The 19165-nt window shown below is 43.9% G+C and overlaps 1 protein-coding gene and 1 long non-coding RNA gene across 4 annotated transcripts; both read left to right on the top strand.

Annotated features, from left to right (window-relative positions):
* The first annotated feature begins 5374 nt into the window (after window positions 1-5374).
* On the top strand, window positions 5375-10260 carry LOC113583370 (C2 calcium-dependent domain-containing protein 4C). Of its 3 annotated transcripts, none has more exons than XM_027019673.3 (2): window positions 5375-5616; window positions 6733-10260. In XM_027019673.3, the coding sequence occupies exon 2, from the start codon at window positions 6741-6743 to the stop codon at window positions 8010-8012; it is 1272 nt and encodes a 423-aa protein (XP_026875474.2). In that variant the 5' UTR covers window positions 5375-5616; window positions 6733-6740; the 3' UTR covers window positions 8013-10260. The 3 variants fall into 3 exon arrangements, with proteins under 3 accessions (XP_026875474.2, XP_035383685.1, XP_035383684.1); XM_035527792.2 differs by having other exon boundaries at window positions 5375-5642; window positions 6701-10260; XM_035527791.2 differs by having other exon boundaries at window positions 5376-5616; window positions 6701-10260.
* A 5723-nt stretch (window positions 10261-15983) lies between these two features.
* Window positions 15984-18628, top strand: LOC145659960 (uncharacterized). The gene is made up of 4 exons (XR_014126154.1): window positions 15984-16270; window positions 16473-16581; window positions 16837-16976; window positions 17249-18628. It is a non-coding gene; the product is annotated as an uncharacterized LOC145659960 (long non-coding RNA).
* Window positions 18629-19165: the final 537 nt, after the last annotated feature.

Raw genomic sequence — 19165 nt, 5'->3', positions numbered from 1 at the left:
TGATTATTAAGTAAGATAATTAAGTGATCGTTTTGTGTACCGAGGCTACGGGTTATACTTGACTACAACATTTCATCCACTTTGTATTTGGCCCTGCCCCAGTGTTAGTCATCTTGATGCTGACCTCCTGTGTAGGCTCCTTGCTTTCAGTGATCTTGTTGATGAGATCTCTGTTGCCAGGGGTTACATCCATGCTGCTTCACATTCTAAAAAAATATCACATTCTGGTGGTATTTCGAATTTTGGGGTCATCTGTTCCCAGATGTACCATTGTGTTCTGAGATGTGGGCATTGTTTGGCCAGTGCACAGATGTTTAAGACTGCTTGCCAGACCTTTCCAGCAAAGGTCCATGTTTGTGTCCAGTACCACCAAATCGAAGGTGTGGCATGAAGGAATTTATTTGACAACTTGCCGTGAGTCGCAAGGGGCGCTTTGTATCGTCTTGACAGATACACTGAAGAACATTAAAGATCATGTTATCATGTTTGGGAATAGAACTGGAACATCTGTCCCTGGAGTAATGGGGCATTTGTTGGGTGTAGATTACCAATCAACATGAGTTAACACTCTCTATGAACTTCAGCTCTTGTCCTGTCTCAGACCCAACGCTGCAATGCCCAAACCACCTTTCAGTTGGTCCGGAGGTGCCTCAGGTTAATGGTAAGTCGAGGTGTGTGAGGGTGTGCGTGTTTGTGAAAGTTCGTTGTAGGGGAATATTACGGGGGTCGGTGGGTCCACGGTCCATTGCAATGGGGTCTGCATGTTGTCTGTCTGTCACCCCGCCCAGAGACCTGCTGTAAGGAGGTGGAGTAGAGGATAAGAGCTAGAACCCCCCCCCCCCCCCCCACACACACACACAAAAAGAATCTGCTGCCAAATGTCAGGAAAATGGTAGCCTACATCACCATGGGAACTGTCTAGGAAGAGACAAAAGTAACGGAGGTTCTCTACACTTTACCCATACGGTGAAGCCGCCCAAGGAGAACGCTCTTAAACTGCTGATCTCAATTGTGCTCAGATCAGTTAAAGATGCATTAAGTGACATTTTCATGCTCTGTGTATGTCAGACTAAAGAAGCTTTAAGCAAAATGCACGTTTCAGGCTTACTGCTAGTAACATGGTCAGTCTAACCATTGAAACAGGAATTCTATTTTCATATTGCACAAACCACAGTGGCTAGAAAAACATGATAATTAATCCACTTCCTCATATCACACGGAGCTTTCATATAGTGCCGCCATATAACATCCGTTATCTGCTTGGCTTCCTTGTGTCAACCCTGCGTGTTGTGTCTTTAATTTTAGCCTGTGGTTTAGTCTGTGACTCTTCAGTGGTAGTGATGGATGTTCCTTCACGCAACCTTGTTTCCCGTATCTCCAGATACACACACACTTCTATGGGCACTAGACTTTGGGTCTGCTGTATTATTTGTGCTCTCCTACATGCTGTTATCTTTGAGTCACTTTCAGTGGCTCCTTCATTCTCCACCTGCAACCTTTCCACCTCTGTGTGACACAAGAAGATTTGGCCTGAACCATTATTAAATTATTCAAATTTGAACGAGCTGTTCGGTGGATATGAAAATGGCAACATAATTGATTTTTCCATTCATAGTTCAGAGTTCTGCTGATGAATTTCAGATGGGCAGTCTGTCCCATTAGCCTTTTCTCCCAGGAAAATAAAATCACCTCTTTCTACTTTCTGCTACCACAACTGAGTAAAGATGCGGTCACAGAATGCGAGATGTCCGCTGTGGCTTGAGATCTCTGCACAGAGCCTGCGGCATTAACGGGGAGTAAGTGTAGGCTACCACAGGAACATGGGCAGCAATCATTTCCAGCTATTTCTATCCAGTTAGTCCTTGTGGCTCTCGGCCTGGTTGTTGTCCATGACCAGATGAAGCCATTTAAGTTCCCTGCAGAATTATTGGCACTCAGGGTAAAAGTGAGCATAAAAATTCTATGAACAAACACTTTTGTTATCCGTTAGCATGACTTTGACAGTGGAAAAAAAAAAGACTTTAGGAATCCTTGGAATTTAGTACACTGTGACTTCACCAAGAAGTTGGCGCTGAGTCTCTGGATATGACGCCTTTCCTGTACACGTCAACCTTCAGAAGCTTGAGGCTGTGCTTCTGGGGCCGTGCGTTTGCGTTTGGGGCCCTGCTTCTGGACTCCCCTTGTCTGGCCGCACAGCTGAGGTTTTAGGTCAGGAGACGGGCATGGCAAAGTAGACTACTGCTGTGATGGGATGTTTGCTATGCATCCTAGTCCTTCTGGATGACCCGGTCATGACCCTGTCTTAAACGCCGGGCAAATTTGGGTCTAGAATATCCTAGTATGAGCCATAATGCATCCTGACAAGATTTCCAAGGAATTCCATACAGCAGCCCTAGAGCGTAGATCTATGGATGTCTGTCATTCGGGAAAGTGCTGTAACTCGGTCACTTCCATCCTGGCTGTTTCTTGGCTCTGTCGACCTGACAGTGCTAATCGAGGGAGAGAGTACTGAACAGCTGTTTGCACAGCTATTACGTTTCTGTCCTGGTCTCACTCAGCATTGGGAAGCATGGCGCAGGCCTATGGCTTCACCTCTGTGGAGGTCCTGTGGAAAGGAGCTTTTTAGCTTTTTACCAGCAACAGGCACTATACTTCCAGAGTTCCCCCAATGTTATCACGACAAGTTCAGCAATAAAAAAAAAAATAGCTCTAAAGCAAAGCTTCTTATTGGCTCCAGGGGGCGCTGTCCCAGTGCAGCCCTCCTTTCAATAATGCGCTCGCGTACGCATATGAGTAAACGGATGTTACAACATATTCGGTTTTATTGGCTAGTAATGATTTTAGCAGCGCATTCTAAGGCACGTTCTATCGTTTATGCCCTTAGGCGCGCGCGTGCGCACACACATACACACTTTACAAAGTCAACCGCCACTAATTCCCACAGGTGTATCTGTCTACAATCACGAGCAGCCAAATCCTTTCGGGCAAACTGCTGTTGACAGACGGGGATGTAAAATTCCACTTTCCGCGCCGTTTTCTCTCACGTGCATTTCTGAATGCGCCGCGAGCCCTCGCTACCTTCGCTATTGCCCCCAAAACCACCAGCGCTGATTAGAACCTGTCAATCAAACGTGCGCGTGCACCTACCTGCTGAGCAGCGCGCGACTTTGGCTTACAGGACACCACGAACATAATAGTCACTAGCCTATATGAAAATGCCACATTAAAGTGCAGCGCTGAGACAGACTCTCACTAAACTCTGACAAAAAAACAACAACAACAACACCACAAAAATAAAAATCATTCGTATGTGAACAGCACCAACTTTGGTCGTTTTGCTGTCCCAGGATTGCGTTTCCCGAGTTCACCTGCGGAACAAAACCATGCAGCAGTGTTGCAATGTCAGCACACGACACATAGGAAAAGTAGATGTGAAGTGGTCTGTGCCACATTGATACAGGTCTACTATACGTCTTGGCTACAGTTCTGCTACAGGTCTACTCCAGGGCTTGGCTACAGGTCTTCTACAGGTCTACTAATGGTCTTGGCTACAGGTCTACTACAGCTCTACTACAGGTCTACTACAGACCTTGGCTACAAGTCTTCTACAGGTCTACTAATGGTCTTGGCTACAGGTCTACTACAGACCTTGGCTACAAGTCTTCTACAGGTCTACTAATGGTCTTGGCTACAGGTCTACTACAGATCTTGGCTACAAGTCTTCTACAGGTCTACTACAGTTCTACTACAGGTCTACTACAGATCTTGGCTACAAGTCTTCTACAGGTCTACTAATGGTCTTGGCTACAGGTCTACTACAGATCTTGGCTACAAGTCTTCTACAGGTCCACTACAGTTCTACTACAGGTCTACTACAGATCTTGGCTACAAGTCTTCTACAGGTCTACTAATGGTCTTGGCTACAGGTCTACTACAGTTCTGCTACAAGTCTTCTAAAGGTCTACTACAGGTCCAAGAGATAATTGTATCACACAGTGGTGTCTTTTTGATATTCATCAACGGAATTCTTAATATCTGTAAAGCAGCTTTTAAGGCCTGTTCCCCCGACAATCTTTTAATGAAGTTTTTTTATGCTTTCGAAATAAAAGAATACAGAGTGATTCGTATCCTGCTTCTTCAACACAGGGAGTGTGTGTGTGTGTGTGTGGGGGGGTGGGGGGTGGGGGGGGGGGACCACCGCCTCGCGCCTGTTACACGCTCTCATCCTGGTGTGGGCATGAAATGCCGTGTAGGTGGTAACAGTATGCTGCTATGTTTACCACTTTCTGGGTTTGAAAGCCAGCCAGGGGAAATTAGGATAGATGCGCTCATCACAGCACCTCCACCGCCGTAACGCCACACTCCTCTCCAGGCAATTAGTTAATTGCGTTTTAATGTTAAGCCCATAGCAACAGATGAGGGCACTCTTTACTGCCGGGTTAATGTGATCGCAGAAAGAGAGAGAATGACAAAGAGAGAGAGACTGGGAATAATAATAATAATGTAACTAGGTAATGAGGAAGCTGCTATAAACAAAACTGCGTAATAAAATCTTTAGTCTTGCATTACGCTGGAAACACAACGGTCTGGATCAAACAAAAGAAACGGATCTAATACGCTTCGTTGGATTGAGCGTTTGATGCAATGTCTGATCGCAGCGATATGGTCGAGAAAATGAACTGTTCCTTTACTCGTCGTTCTTCAAGCTTCAAGCTCCTGTGATTTTCCAGTTATTGCCCTGATCAAGTCATATGTGGGCGAGCTTTCCCCTGCGCCGCGTTCGCGCCCCAGGCGTCTCGTTCTCGTGTTTGATTCCGGGTCCATCTGCTTTTTCGTGCGTCACCAAAAAGTGCGCGTTTGTCCCCTGTGTTAATTTCAATGTTTCCCCCCACTTAGATTACTTTTACAAGGTTTTGTCGCTTCTACGAGTGTATTAAGTGTGTTACCATAGTGAAGTTTCCAGGGAAACAGACTGTCAGAACAGCGAATCAATAAGAGAGCCCAGCGATTTTTCCTCCCCATCACGAAGTAAACTTTTCCCATGCACGGACTTTGCCTGTCAGATGGGATTACACGCGGACAGTTATGACATGATGCAGTCATGCTTAGTAACATCGTTAATTAAAGCAACTTGTGTAAAAAAAAATCTTATACCTCGCCGCGTGGTTCTTTTACCCTCGTGGGTCGCAACATATTCTGACTTTGACACCTTATTGAACGTCGTGAGAGAGAGAGAGAGAGAGAGAGAGAGAGAGAGAGAGAGAGAGAGAGAGAGAGAGAGAGAGAGAGAGAGAGAGAGAGAGAGAGAGAGAGGTGTGGGGGGGGGGGGGGGCTGGCGCGCCGTGTTTATTATTAAGGCGCATAATTACACGAACTGCTCGTAATTCTGGAGACTCGCGCGGAGACCCCGCGCGCTGCCATTGGCTGGTTTAAGTAAACACCGTTGACGGATCCTGTGATAAAAGCAGGGACTCGCAGCCCTTCACGACGTTTAGTCTCTTCCCCGGAGTAACAGCCCACTTAAGTTAAACTAGTCGCTATACATCGCATGGAAAGGATAAGCAGGTATCTGTCTCTTCCCACGCTCGGAACGACTGCGCGCAGCGACTGTTCACAGTAAGTTCCACGAGGCTGTTCAACAGGTATTTCCTGAAATGAATTACATTTGATCTTATGCAAATTATGTTGTATAAACTATCCAGTTCTAAGGAAGTAAGGAAAACAATTAAAAACAAAAATAAATCGTCATATAACAATGTTTTAAACGATTTTAGATTTGTGCGCTTAATTCTTAGAACCCGCAATACTTTGTTTTGCGCTTAATGTTTCCAGCGTTATCTTGTCAGTTATGAACGGCCAAATAAATGTTGGTTCTTGATGTAACAGTACTTCGGATAGTCGTCTGTAAACACCAGCCGTCGTGTTTGTAACGCTGTACTGGTGTTACTAGTACTGATAGAACAAATGGCGCAGATAGTTTTGATATGTGGACATTTAACGGATCCCTTAGTGACATTAAATATAACCCGAGGAACTGGAACGCACTGAAGGACTGAAGTTCTATCGCAATAAAACTAAATATGCTTGAAATGTGCTTGAATGAGGGAAAAAAGTTATTTCAGCAGGTTTAGACATTTTCGGAAAGTGCACACACGCAGCACGCAGAAATATGAACAGAAAGCTCCGCATATCCGCTATTAAAGTTGAGAGATTTAACCAGCATCCAGTCACCTTCAAAATGGGCTTCGAGTTAATGTGACCTTTGGAATATACATGTATACAAAAGTCACATAGACAAAGCCCATTTTACAGCCCAGCAGATAATGCTGTTGCCTACATTTTGTGCTATTGCATTGTCAAAGAAGTTCAATCGCAGATGCACCGAAACAGGTGCCTGTAATATTTTAAGCCTTTGAATTCATATAATCTCCGTCAGGTGCAGGTTTGACAGCGTAATACCGAGGGGCGGTGCACGCGCACTGAGGCTAGCTGGTGTTACTAACACGTACTGACCCCGCCGACGTGTCGGCCAGTAAATACCAGTAGGAATGCCTGCTGCTTGCCGTATTGTGTTAGCTATATGCAAAACAAACCACGAAGGTCGTTAGTAGCGCAACAGCACTGCCACTGGTCTAATGCGGCACGACAACCTGACCGTAGCGAAACTAAAGTCTTGTTTCCTTTTCTGTGCTTTGTGCAGGGTTTGACTCTTCCCACTTGCCCCTCCCCCAGCAGAGAAAATGTGGCTCCTGGAGAAGATCCGTGGTTCTGTGGAAGGTAACGTGCTCCGGCAGGGTGACTCGGCCGACAAGCAGAGCAAGACCCCCGCCTACAGCAACGTCCTGACGCCCGACAAGATCCCTGACTTCTTCATTCCGCCCAAGCTGGTGTGCTGCCCACCGGAGGCCGAAACTCCTGAGCTGAAGCCCAAGAATGGGCTGCACTCCTCGGCCTCGGAGCAGGCCATCTGCAGCAAGACGCCGCAGTGCAGCACGCGCAGCCCGCGCCTCATGTGCAAGCTCGCAGGGGACACCAAGAATCTGCTGAAGGCCGCCAACCGTCACATCATCCAGATCGAGAGCGCTGATGACCTAGCGGCTGGCGACGCAGGTGACCTCACCACCAACGCCGACCCGCAGTCCCAGACGGCCATGTCGCTGCCGTACGTGCCAAAGGCACAGACGTCGTACGGCTTCGCCACGCTGATGGAGAGCCCGCACACGCGCCGCAAGGAGTCGCTGTTCCACAGCGACCCCACCAGCCCCCTGACTTCGCCCAACGTGCAGCGCCGCACGCAGGGCAACCACCTGAACCCGAGCGACTGCAACACGGCGCACGCCAACCCGTACCGCTACTTCAGCGGTGGTGAGAGCGACACGTGCTCGTCGGCCGAGTCGTCGCCCTTCAACTCGCCGCTTCTGTCGCGCTCAGCCTCGCTGCTGCGTATGGTGACGCACGAGACACGGGTCAAGGTGTCGCGCGCCCGCCGCTCGCTCGCGCGCCACAGCTCGCTCTCCACGGACGAGTGCAGCTCGGTGGAGACCAGCCCCAGCGTGCCACGCCGCCGCCACTGCCCCCCATCGCCGGCCTTTGGCGGGCGCAAGGCGGGCGCCGGCGCCGGCGCCGAGCGCCTCACGCAGCACACGGTCAACCTGCACAAGGGTGGCACGCTGCGCCTGTGCGCGGACTACGACACGGAGGCAGCTCGCCTGCGCGTGCGTGTGCTCGCCGCCGAGGACCTCTACGATCGGCAGGTGGACGTGAAGAGCATCAACTGCTGCGTGGCACTCTACCTGAACCCAGGCAAGCAGCAGAAGCAGAGGAGCACCATCATCAAGAACAGCCGCAACCCCGTCTTCAACGAAGACTTCTTCTTCGACTCGCTGTCCGCTGCCCAGGTGAAGACCCTGGCCCTCAAGATGAAGGTGGTGAACAAGGGTACCAGCCTGAAGAGAGACACCCTGCTTGGGGAGAGAGAGGTGCCCCTCAAGGAGCTCCTCGCTGGTTTCTAGCCTGCAGGCTTCACCCAAACACAACACGATGTACTGAACTGGAAGAGACAGACTTATTTTCCCCTCTTATCTTCCCCTGCGAGAGGTCACCTTTCCAGTTTTGTAGACAGAAAGTAAATTAGTAAGAAGGGGTCTGTTTGTGTTTGTGCGTATGTGTTTGTGCATGCATTTCAGCATGCATTCTTTGTGTATGCACAAGGTGTGTCAGTGTTTGAATTCTTTTGTACATAGCACTTGCTGTAAGCGTGTGTTTGTGTGTGTGTGTTTAAGGAATTCCTCTGATTCACTATGGAAACTGCTTCGATAGAGCCTGACTGCAGTTCTCTGCACTGCACTCATGTACAGTGGCTTTGAAGGGGCATGATGTTACACACAGATGCATGCTTCATCTGGGCTTCGAAAGCCTTTCCTTGTTATGCTTCGTCTCTGAGATGTCCTTATTACTGGAGCATGTCAGTGATCAGGCTGTTATATTGTTCCTGATCTAGAGATTTCGGTTCCTTGTTCGTTAATTACTACAATTCCGATTATTTATTATTTTTTATGGGATGAAATCACCCACCAGCCTTATGAACGGCAAACTGCACACATAGTGACAGATACAGTACTGTATGGACATCTTTTGATTGGACCTGCTGGTACAACGTCACAACTACTACCCTGTTCCTGTAAATACTGGGCCACTCATGGTGTACGTTTGTAACTGGGAGCTTCGATGGGCCTCACTTGAGTATTTGCACACTGTCTTGGCATGTTTGTTGAAATGTCGTGAGCACAGCTGAGGTGTACTTGCACGGACAAATGCATAAGCCATTTCTTTTCTTAAAAGATGTTGAATACTTTAGTGCTACCTAAAAGTACTCGGTTTGCTTTCCTAGCCTGTGGTGGTTACTTATGACTCACTGTACCCAGTTACTACTCCAAATAATCACTGTAATTGTGTGGAGTTTATAACTGGCTTCGCTGAAATCATCTTGTGCATTGGTGTAATGAGCCAAAAGTGACCAGGGCCCCTTATAGTGCATCTTATTTTTCAGAGAGCATCCTCAATGAGAGCTCTGAGAGCTCTTTAATCAAATTAGCATTCGGGGGTCTCCACAGTGTAGCATGGATAGAAGCTTATAGTCACTGTTGGCTTAGAGTCACCGGTGTTAACCGGTCAGTCAGCAGAGAATGGTACCAATGCTATTCTCTGGTTTGCTCTGGTTAGTGTTAAATAATTTAGGAGGAGGAGTTCAGGTTGGGACCGCCTGCCTGGTCACAATACAAGGTTAGTCTTTTGATGGAAAATGAACACACAAATATGAGGGACATAGAAAGATGGGCAGGCCCACCAACAAACAGCCTGCCAGCCTGCCAGCCTGCCAGCCAATCAAATTCATTGTTTAGTCCAATTTTTGCATAAACTCTGTACTTGGTTTGTCAAGTCACTGATTACACTCTCCAGGATCTGTAGCGACCGGACAGTTTTAAATCCATTTCCGAGGCTCGCCGCTGAAATGATTCTTAGTAAACAGGTGGCATGATTCAGATCTATTCTGAGCATTCATTTGAAGCAGTGAAATTGCAGGTATTAGATTCCCTATTAGCTCTGTTTCAAGAGCAGAGACTTCCATTCTGTAGCAGCCAGTGAAAGTGCAATTAACTATGGGCAAATGATTTTTGATTGGCAGAAATCTCTCAAATTAAAAGACTGAAAGACGGGTCTGCACACAGGAGGGAGTCAGAGGACTCGCTGCTGGGACATTAGATTGATATTTCATTTTGGTGTTTCTGTAGATGAGATTAAAGTGTCTTGCACTTGCTTTCAGAATTTTTGAAAAATAAAGTGCCTATCCATGGAACTTGATGCATGTCCTTCAGTCTGCCATAAGGTAGGTCTATATGTGCATCCCTGCTCTTCCCTGATGTGTGTGTGTGTGTATGTGGATTAGCCTGCATTCGCCAAATGGAAATAGATGTACTGTAATATCGTGCCTCCCAGTTCTATTGTGTGGGAGTTTCTATATTTGCTGGTTTTGAAGGTGGTTATTATTGGTTTTGAGTGAATGCGTTTGTCATTGTGGCCGTTTAACACTTATTTCACCAAGCAGAGATTCCAGCAGTGACTTCATTCTTTGCTAGTCCCCTAAAGCAGTTTTGTCACACTCCTCACTCCTAACTTTCCATTGATCCCGTGAACCCAGAGTGAAACAGTATTGACATGTCTATTTTGGTGACTCGTTCAATAAAGGTTGTGTAGATGGTGTGATTTTTCCTTGCTGCGTCTTTTTATTTACCTTTTCTAGATATTCCAAGGAAGATCGATAACACCTTCTGCCATCTCAGCTACAGAAAACGATCTTGAAGTCTTCCTGTACCTGACATTTGCGCTCACAAGCATTTTATTAGAAACACCACTTTATTAGAGTAAAAACCACCGCACTACTGCTGAGCTGCAGACCATCGTCAATGCCACCGTGCCACTGACACCTGTTAAAACAACCCAGGTGGGAAACTGGCCTGCTCAGCTGATGGCCATGCACATCGGCCCTTTCTGTGCTCACGGATGTGAATTTCAATCCGTATTTATCTCTATCAATTAGAACCTGACAGAGAGTGTTTACCAGCGAAATCATGAGCATTAGTGAATATTCATTGTTACACAGTAAGACATTGCTGAGCTAAACCTTAAGCTGTAAATGGGGAGATTCAGATCTAAATATTAAAATGATTGTCTGTTCTGTCATTTGGTGCAGCTGGTTTATGGTAAACGAAGTGAACGATGCATGTGAAAGAAACATGGGGGTTAAAACCACTGGTTCTTTCTCACTTTTGAACGTGACATCAGTGAGACGTCAGTGATTATGTAGCTGATTCATGAAAGGAAAGCAGTAAACGACTGCTAAAGAAGCTACGGACACATGGTGCAGATCTATCTTTAGGCTGCTTTGGCTATTTTGCTTGGGAATCAAAGCAAGGGCGGCTGTGATTGTAGTCAGGAAGGCTGAATTTAACTTTAATGGGAGTCTTTGTCAGTGTGTGCGAAAAGAGCCAGCAGGACAGAAACTGTCCCCAGCGACTGGCCCCGACAGCTGGAAGCGAACTGCTTACCATAGGTCAACAAGTCATCAGCCAATTAAGACACATTAAAGTAACTACAGTCCAGATGGAAAATTGGTCCCACTCACTCCATCAGTGGAGCAGAATTATCAGCTGCTCAGTCTTTTTGCAGACCGACCCTTTGTACTCAGGGAAGAAAACAACCCAGTTGAGCCCATCCAAGAGCTCCACTGATGATGCTAGATTACAGAAGGTTTTTAAAATTGTGTTGTTTTTTAATTTTAAAAAAGTACATTTGGTAGATTCAGCACAAACTACAGGCGAACCAGTGAAACACCAAATCTTATCTCTGTGCGACTGAGGTACCCAGTTCACAAGGTGGGATTTACTAGGAGAAACAATCCTCAGTTGTTTTATAATCCTCCCCCTTTTTCCTCATTCATTTCGATTGTGATTTAATCTTGGCAATGCTAGTAAATGGGTTGTTAGAGGTTTGCATGCCACAACATAAGGAGGACGACTTACTGGAGAGAATAAAAATGACAACATTTCGGCATATCACATTATGGGGGTGGGGGGGGGGAGTCTGGGGTTTCCATGGTAACAAAGGCTAAGATTTTAAGTCTGCTTTGGACTCCAGTACAGTAGGATGTGCAGTCTGGCCTCAGCAGGGGTTTTTTTCAGGCTGATACGTTATTACATTTTTTTTTCTTCTTCTGTGTTTTTAACCTCATTGAAAGTTTGCCGTTATCACACAATAGGCACTTGCGTCCTAGAGAGCAGAATCTTCCTCACTTCCTCTGTTGTCCATGAAGCCCGTAATGCAGCATCTGAGCCCTGCCGTGCCCACGGCTCTTCCTCCACTCAGTGGTTCCCGTTTGCAGAAGTGAGGACCACCATACTCTAGAAGCCCCTGTCCTGCCTGCAGTAGAACGGCTGACCCTTTTCTGATAATCGCTCTGGTGATTAGCTTAATGAGTTGAGCTAGATGCTTTAGACTGGGGGAAACACAAAAATATCCAGAGCGCGGGGTTCTTATGTGTGGGTCCTAATTTTACTGTGTAGCTATGATTTTTACTCCATTAAGGCAAAAAAGGACCCTTTTCTCTCCAGTTGCACCCTAAAGGAAACACAACCAGGTGTGTTGTCAAGTGTTTCCAGTTCACGTCAGTGTGTGACACAGCACAGACTGAATCCAACCTTGACACATGAGTTCAGTGTCTTCTGGTGCATTTGTTAAAAAAATTAAACTGTATGTGCTTTCAAGTTTACTCGGTATTTGATCTATGTGTTTCATAATTAAATGCCCTGTTTACTTTGATCTAAGTGTAGCTCACAGTGGGCTTCCCATTTGTGTGTCCAGTGCTAAACTCTCATTGTTAATGTTTTGACTCCTACAGCCCTAGTGGCACTGTGTTATAACTCATTGTTTGACGCTTTACTCTTTAAATGTGAAGTGAATGACAGCTGTGTTCTCACTTCCAAATAATTCTTTTTAGGTAAATAAAAAAATAATTCTAATGAAACACTTTCAACCTGGTGAAACACTGAAGTTCAGCGATAGCAACGGCCATTTTTTCCTATCACACTTACATATTATAATTATATAATTTGGCATACACTCTTAACCGGAGCAGCTTACATTTTTACCAGTGCGACGATATGTGTGCGTTTCATGTTATTGATTTTAAAGATGTGACGTTCACACAGGACACAAGCCCCTTATTCACATTATATCAGTGTAGGAGGAACAGGTTTATTGGCATAACAGGTTTACATCTCACATCTCATTAATAGGATTGAAAATCATGTTTGTTTTGCTGCCACCAAAGTCAACTCCCTCTGAAATGCCATTCAGGGATCTGATATTGATCTTGCGAGCTTCGACTCTTCTACACCAAATAGCAAATGTTACTATAGCAACTACGGAACCACTGTCTCATAAAGAAAAGCATGAGTAAATGAATAAAGTGAACATTGTTTCAAATTATATGAAGCGGAAAAAGTTAAGAACCGACTCTACAGATTTGTCAAATCATTTATATCAATGACACCAGATTCCAAAACTCTTCTTGTTTGGTTTAATGCAGGCTCTGTCACTGTGGCAACCATCTACCACTTCATATGTGGAGAAATTTCTTTTAAAATACTTTTATTCTACATTTTCTTCTTTTTCAACATTTTGGATTTTTATGTCAAAACATGGGAGGTTTTTAAGCCAAAAAAGGTTACAGAAAAGAAAAATAGTAGTTTAACACTATTTTGACCTCACTTTGCTTTAGTTAATGAATAGTTTGACCAGAGAAGGTAAATATAACACACAATGGAAAGGATTAGCTTTCATTGTGTGTGTTAATTACCATAACATTTTTGTTAATACTATTTCTATGAAATCACATATGAATAGCACAACACATCATATGTTAAGAGATCAAGACCTTTAGTATAATAGCAAAAATATATAGAATCTGATGCGAATAGTCTCTTTGGTAGAAAAGATTTCGCTTTGTTTCAGCAAATCAGTCTACTTTCACCTTGAACAGGAAAAGAACTGTTTGATGTCAGCATAAATTACTTGATAAAAGACCCAAAGGCCATTCAGAAGCGCATCATACCACTGAGAAAAGACATTATAATCCCATTTGAATAAACAGTAACCCACACTTTGCTAAACAACCCCATTGAACTCTTTGGCAGTTTTTAAATTTTTTTTTATTTAAAATTGGTGTGAGGACAGAAATGAAAAGTGCAGAAAGGTAATAATTTGCTGTGGACAGTGAACAAAGGGGTGAGTCTCTCTTTATTCAGCCCATCACAGGTAGGCGACTGGGGCGGTTCGGAAGTCCGGTCCGATTGGTCTGTGTTCACCTCCCAGAAGCCTTTGAGAATGTAGATGGAAGCTCTCGCATTAGGAGAAATGTGCACCTAATTGTTCATTTAAAAACCTCACATGCCTGTTGTATGTGTATGTTCTGTGTATATATGTGTGTGTGCATGGCGTACACCGAGAACATAATGAGAGTTCAAATGTTGCTTTTCTTGGTTTTGACACACTACCCGGGAACTAAGCAATCTCTTAGCATGGTTTTTCTTTTGTGTTGCTGCCATAGCAACATGCAAAACTTGTGGCAGTTTTATTTCCAATTTGGATATGCCAAGCACCCCAAATTGGCATCTTTTGAAGACAAATGGCAAGATCCAATTGGAAAAAGTAGGAAATATTAAGTGAGACGTTTGTATTTCTCTAAGAAAAGTTCTGATAAGACACCAGTTAAACACTGTGGTATCCTAACTAGATTCCAAGCAGTAATATTGTCTTCAGAAAGCATGAATATTTCATGGGCATCACACTTTCATTTGCGATGAGATGAGGAGCACCGTGTGGAAGCAGGTGCATCGCCGCCAGGCTCTTTTTTATTTTAATCCATTGCTTTTGTGCTCACAGTGCCACAAAAGTTCATGAGTTTACTGAATTACACACAGCATTCTTCTGTGTGGGATGGCAGCACTGAGCAGTTGGCAAGCTGCTTTCTCGACATGCCTTATTCTGCCAACTTCTTTGCTTGCTGATGAGGTCAGTCCAGGGAGCACAAACTCAGTGAATTATGTCCAAAGGAGTGAAATACACTGTGAGAAAAACATGACACTCTCGGCATGAAACACTATCTATATTTTTGGGCTATTTCTGCTTCTGTCACCGCTGGGTCAGGTAACCCAGGGCATTTGCAATTTGCTTATACCTATCTCTGGTCAGTGGGAAGATGGAGTAAAAACCAAAGACTGAATGGGGGTCTGAGAGAACTGTACTTGCTACCATCAGTCCAGAAGGGAGTGCCACAAGGTTGCATATTCCCTCCTACACTGTTCTTACTTGTAAAAAAAAAAAAAAAAAAAAAAAAAAAGTGAAAAGAGTGATTTTTTTTTTTACTATAACAACAAAAGGCCCTGTAGCCAGGGAGGAGTAAGGCAGCTGTCAGTGTGTCATTTTGAATAGGAATGGCCAGTATCTGACTACGATCATGATAGCTCTAAACTCAGAGAAGTAGAAGACCATTTCAAAGATTCTGAAGCTGTCTCAAATTTCATAAATAAAAACAATCCATTTCTACTTGGAAATGTCAGCTAACAACATCAGAGCATATTCTGCTCTCAATTGTTGGAGCTCTTTTCTGTATCTCAGTATCTAACTATGACTAACTATCAGTGACTAACTATTAACCATCAAAGACCCACCACCAGTTACTAATACTGGTTGTGGGACTTTGTCAGGGAATTAAGTTCTCTGATCTTTCCATTTAATTACATGTTTGGGTTTTTTTAATCTTTAAAAGGGAACATTTTTTAAATGGAGGCTCAATTCAGATTAATGACCACAGCTCTGCATGAGGCTAATAACCTCCCTTCTGGCACACAGTGTAAATATTAGCGGTTAGTATTAAATTGAGTTTTGATGGGTTATGTTATGAGGAGGCGCTTTCCCTGCTTTTTAATAGGGCTGCAGTGCAATTTCTCATGAGACTTGCTTAGCCAGGAGTTTGCACTTGGTGCATTCTCTCTCGTGAAGCTGAATATTGTGGGGAAAGCGCACATCTAATCAGCTGAAATGGTAAGCGACAGAAACCTCATTATATCTGGATAGGCGCTGAAACACATCATGCGCTGTAACTTGCCAAGTTAATGGTGACAATAGTACAATTCTGAACTTATCCCTTGATTTGACTCCCTAAAAAGACAACTGGAATGAAATTTTTTTTGGGGTTTTTTTTCTAACAGTGGTTTTAGCAGCATATATTTAAAATAAACTCCCACGCCAGAAAGGGACCATGTAAATGTATACAAAATGGACTGGGATTCCACTTTTGTCGTCATGGAAACGTGCAGAAGTAGATACACGTGAATAAGCATGATAAGGTGGCAGAACTGCAGGGGAATGCTTGAACACAACGGTGCTCTAGATGTGCGCCCTCCAGAAGTCAGCCTGTTTTCGTTTGTTGTTGTTGTTGCTGTTGCTTTGGTGACTGTTGATTCGCGTGTGAAGCCGCAGGGATCTAGGCCTCATTGTGAGCACGTGTGATATCGCATACACTGTCACAGCTGAAATAACGTGCAGAGTTCCCACCCTCGCACTAGATGCGCGCAGTTCCTAATGCACGTTGAGGAACGCACGTGGTTGAACGAACTGGCTGGCATCCCGGGGCTGTGGCATGTTTGGGCAGGTAGGGATTTAAAAGAGATTTATGGCAGCAAGCTTGTAAAAAAAATTAATTCAAGGAACAGTATATATATAAAATCACCCCAAAATAACAGAATTGTAACAATTGAAGTACAGAAAAAATATGACTTGTTATTGCATATTCCTCAAGCAATATTTTGATATGGAGATGCTTTAGCGACTTTATCAGAATGTTCTGACTGCAGATCGCCTGATCGTCTGCACGCGCTATGGGTGACCGGCCCACTCGGTTGAACGATGAATCAACTTCAGACACGCGACCGTCTCCACCTTCACAGCGCTTCTGTTCGCCGGGTGCGTCATTCGCAGTACACAATCGCTTCTTCTTCTACTGCTTTTAATTTTATGTATGTATGTGTGTGTTTGTTTGTCTATTTATTTATTTATTTATTTATTTATTTATTTATTTGCGTCGGTTGTCTGTCCACGTAAGAGCTATTTCCTTCAAAAATACGTCGTTCCAAGAAATGAGGAACAGCAACATAAAATTCATTTCGGAATGGGTCTAAAAGGGTTCTGTGTGAATCATCATTTTGCCTCGTCATTCAGTTTCAGAGTCCCCTACCGTGAAGACCGAATGTCCACTCAAATGATTTGAAAAGTGATGATTTAGCTTATAATGATGTTCAACGAATCCAAATGTAAGGCACAACGACATGGAAACGGAATGCGTCCACGCCAACTCACATGTGCGTGGCTATTTATTGCTCCATCCACAAAGGCCACGTCTGCTATTGTCATGTAAAGCAAAAACGTGCATGTATACGTGTGTGTGTTTGAACCCTGTCCCTAAATATACATATAATGAAGGCCATAAATAACTGGACAGTGAGACAACACATGAGATTTTGGCTCTGTTGTGTAGCACACTGAATTTGACATGAAACAACCTGCTTTGTTTTTATCTATATTAGCCAATCCATGCTGAAATCACATTCTTTCTTTATAACCCATTTTCTAGGTCCAAAAGTCACAAGACATCTTAACATATTCATATTTTGTAATTGGTTGCACAAGCCTTGCGGTGGATGAACACCTCAGTTCTACAGCGCAGAGGCTGCAGCCAATTTGCAGACTGACTGACTGCTTGATGCATACAGCACACAGAGAAAGAAAGTAAGGGTCACCATCACAATTACTGTGGAGCTGTTCAGTTCCACCAGTCTGCTCCGTTACCAGCTATTGCTAAGTACCAACCGGGGAGACTTTTTTCTTCACGTTAAAAACAACAAATCTGTCACCCCTCACATGCTAAATGGATGATCGATTCCGAGTTACTCTTGTTATGTTATCTTGTTGTTTGCTTGATTTCTCTCTCCACTTTTTAATGAACATATGGCAAAGGAATAAGTGCAAGTGCCTCCTGCAGAGATGCTGTGACTGGAGATGTTGACAGCAGGAATGCACTTTGAAAGAAACAGTCCATATTAGAGTAAACCATGCGACTGGAGCTCAGGCACTATGGCTGCTTCGTATTAGCGCACACATACTTTGCCACCTGGAAATCTCTAAACAATGTGGATGTCTTTAGTGAGTACAACCAGTGATCTGAATATGAAAGGGATATGATGAATATCATCATCAAAACATCAGTAGATGTTTTCCCTCATAATAAAATATTCTGTTTGTGAAATGTTTGTATTTCCATGACAGTGAGTATTAGTCACACCATAAATTGACTGAACTTATTTTTAGCTATATAGGCTTGTCAGATTCTTAATTGGTTAAGCAGTATGAGCCATAAATTGGAACCAAGAGTAATCGACTCTAATCCTTATTTTCACTCAACTAATAATGTTCTTGTGTGAATGATGTTTGTCTCTGTTTCTTGAAAAGAGAGCTCCAATCAAGAATGATAATGTCACGCCCTAGTTGGCACTCAGCCAGTCATCTACCAATCACACGTCACAACCACTTTCTGAGTTCCCAGTCACCTTGTTCCTGTTCACTGCCTACACCTGTCTCCCATTACCACTCACACTATTTAGACCCCACAGGTGCCCTTCATCAGTGCTTTCAGCACAGCCTGTGCGTGACACGTAGTGCTGTTCCTATGCTGATTTCATAGTTGGCCTTCTTGTTTTTGTTTTTTTTTAAATATAAAGTCCTTTTTTTATGCTTCTGTCTAGTTTGCTTTAATAAATCTGCCATTTGCCTCCACTACTATTCTCAATATAGACATAAAATCAAAGTTTGTCCTCTACCCATATACCCAAATGCCTCTAGGAAGAGCAGTTAACAACGACTGTAATGCAGTCTGAAGCTCTTGTTCCTATGGAGGAAGCTTGCGTGTAACTCACAGTATCATTAGCTTAATAATGTATTTTAGCTTAAATGACCTTGTCTAGTTAATTTATAAAACAAGAACAGAAAATGGATCCCAAAATGAAGCCCTGGGGGACACCTTTAATCATCTCAAGGAAATCAGATTTGTGGATCTCTGCATAAACACACCGAGTTCAATCGTCAAAATACTTTGTGAACCATTTAACAACCTTAGGCCCAAAACTAGCATCCCTAAGTAACAAGGCAATTTATCATTGAATCGAACGCCTTGGATAGATCTAGAAATAAAGCAATGCAGTGCTGCTTTCTGTAGCCAGTTCTGTAACCAGATTTAAAAACACTTACATTTTTATCAAATAAAACCTGTTTTATCTGCAAGAGATTTGGCGAGCTTAGCCAAGATTGAAAGTTTAGAAATTGGACAACAGTTGGTCAACACTGAAAGATCTCCAGCTTTGAAAGGGGAGAACGTAAACAGCTTTCCACACTTTAGGTTGTGGAATTGAGAAGATTCAAATTAAAAAATATGAATAATAGGCTCAGCAATAATATATGCCACAATCTTTAAAAGATATAAGTCCGAATTGTCAGG

This window comes from Electrophorus electricus, chromosome 11, assembly GCF_041902795.1.
Source record: "Electrophorus electricus isolate QZ-2024a chromosome 11, ASM4190279v1, whole genome shotgun sequence".
Taxonomy (NCBI): domain Eukaryota; kingdom Metazoa; phylum Chordata; class Actinopteri; order Gymnotiformes; family Gymnotidae; genus Electrophorus; species Electrophorus electricus.
The sequence above is the reverse complement of the archived record's forward strand: the minus strand, read 5'-3'. Positions and strand labels throughout refer to the sequence as shown.

Coding starts and splice junctions, on each gene's coding strand:
- LOC113583370 (XM_027019673.3), top strand. CDS start 6,741: ATGTGGCTCCTGGAGAAGATCCGTGGTTCTGTGGAAGGTAACGTGCTC.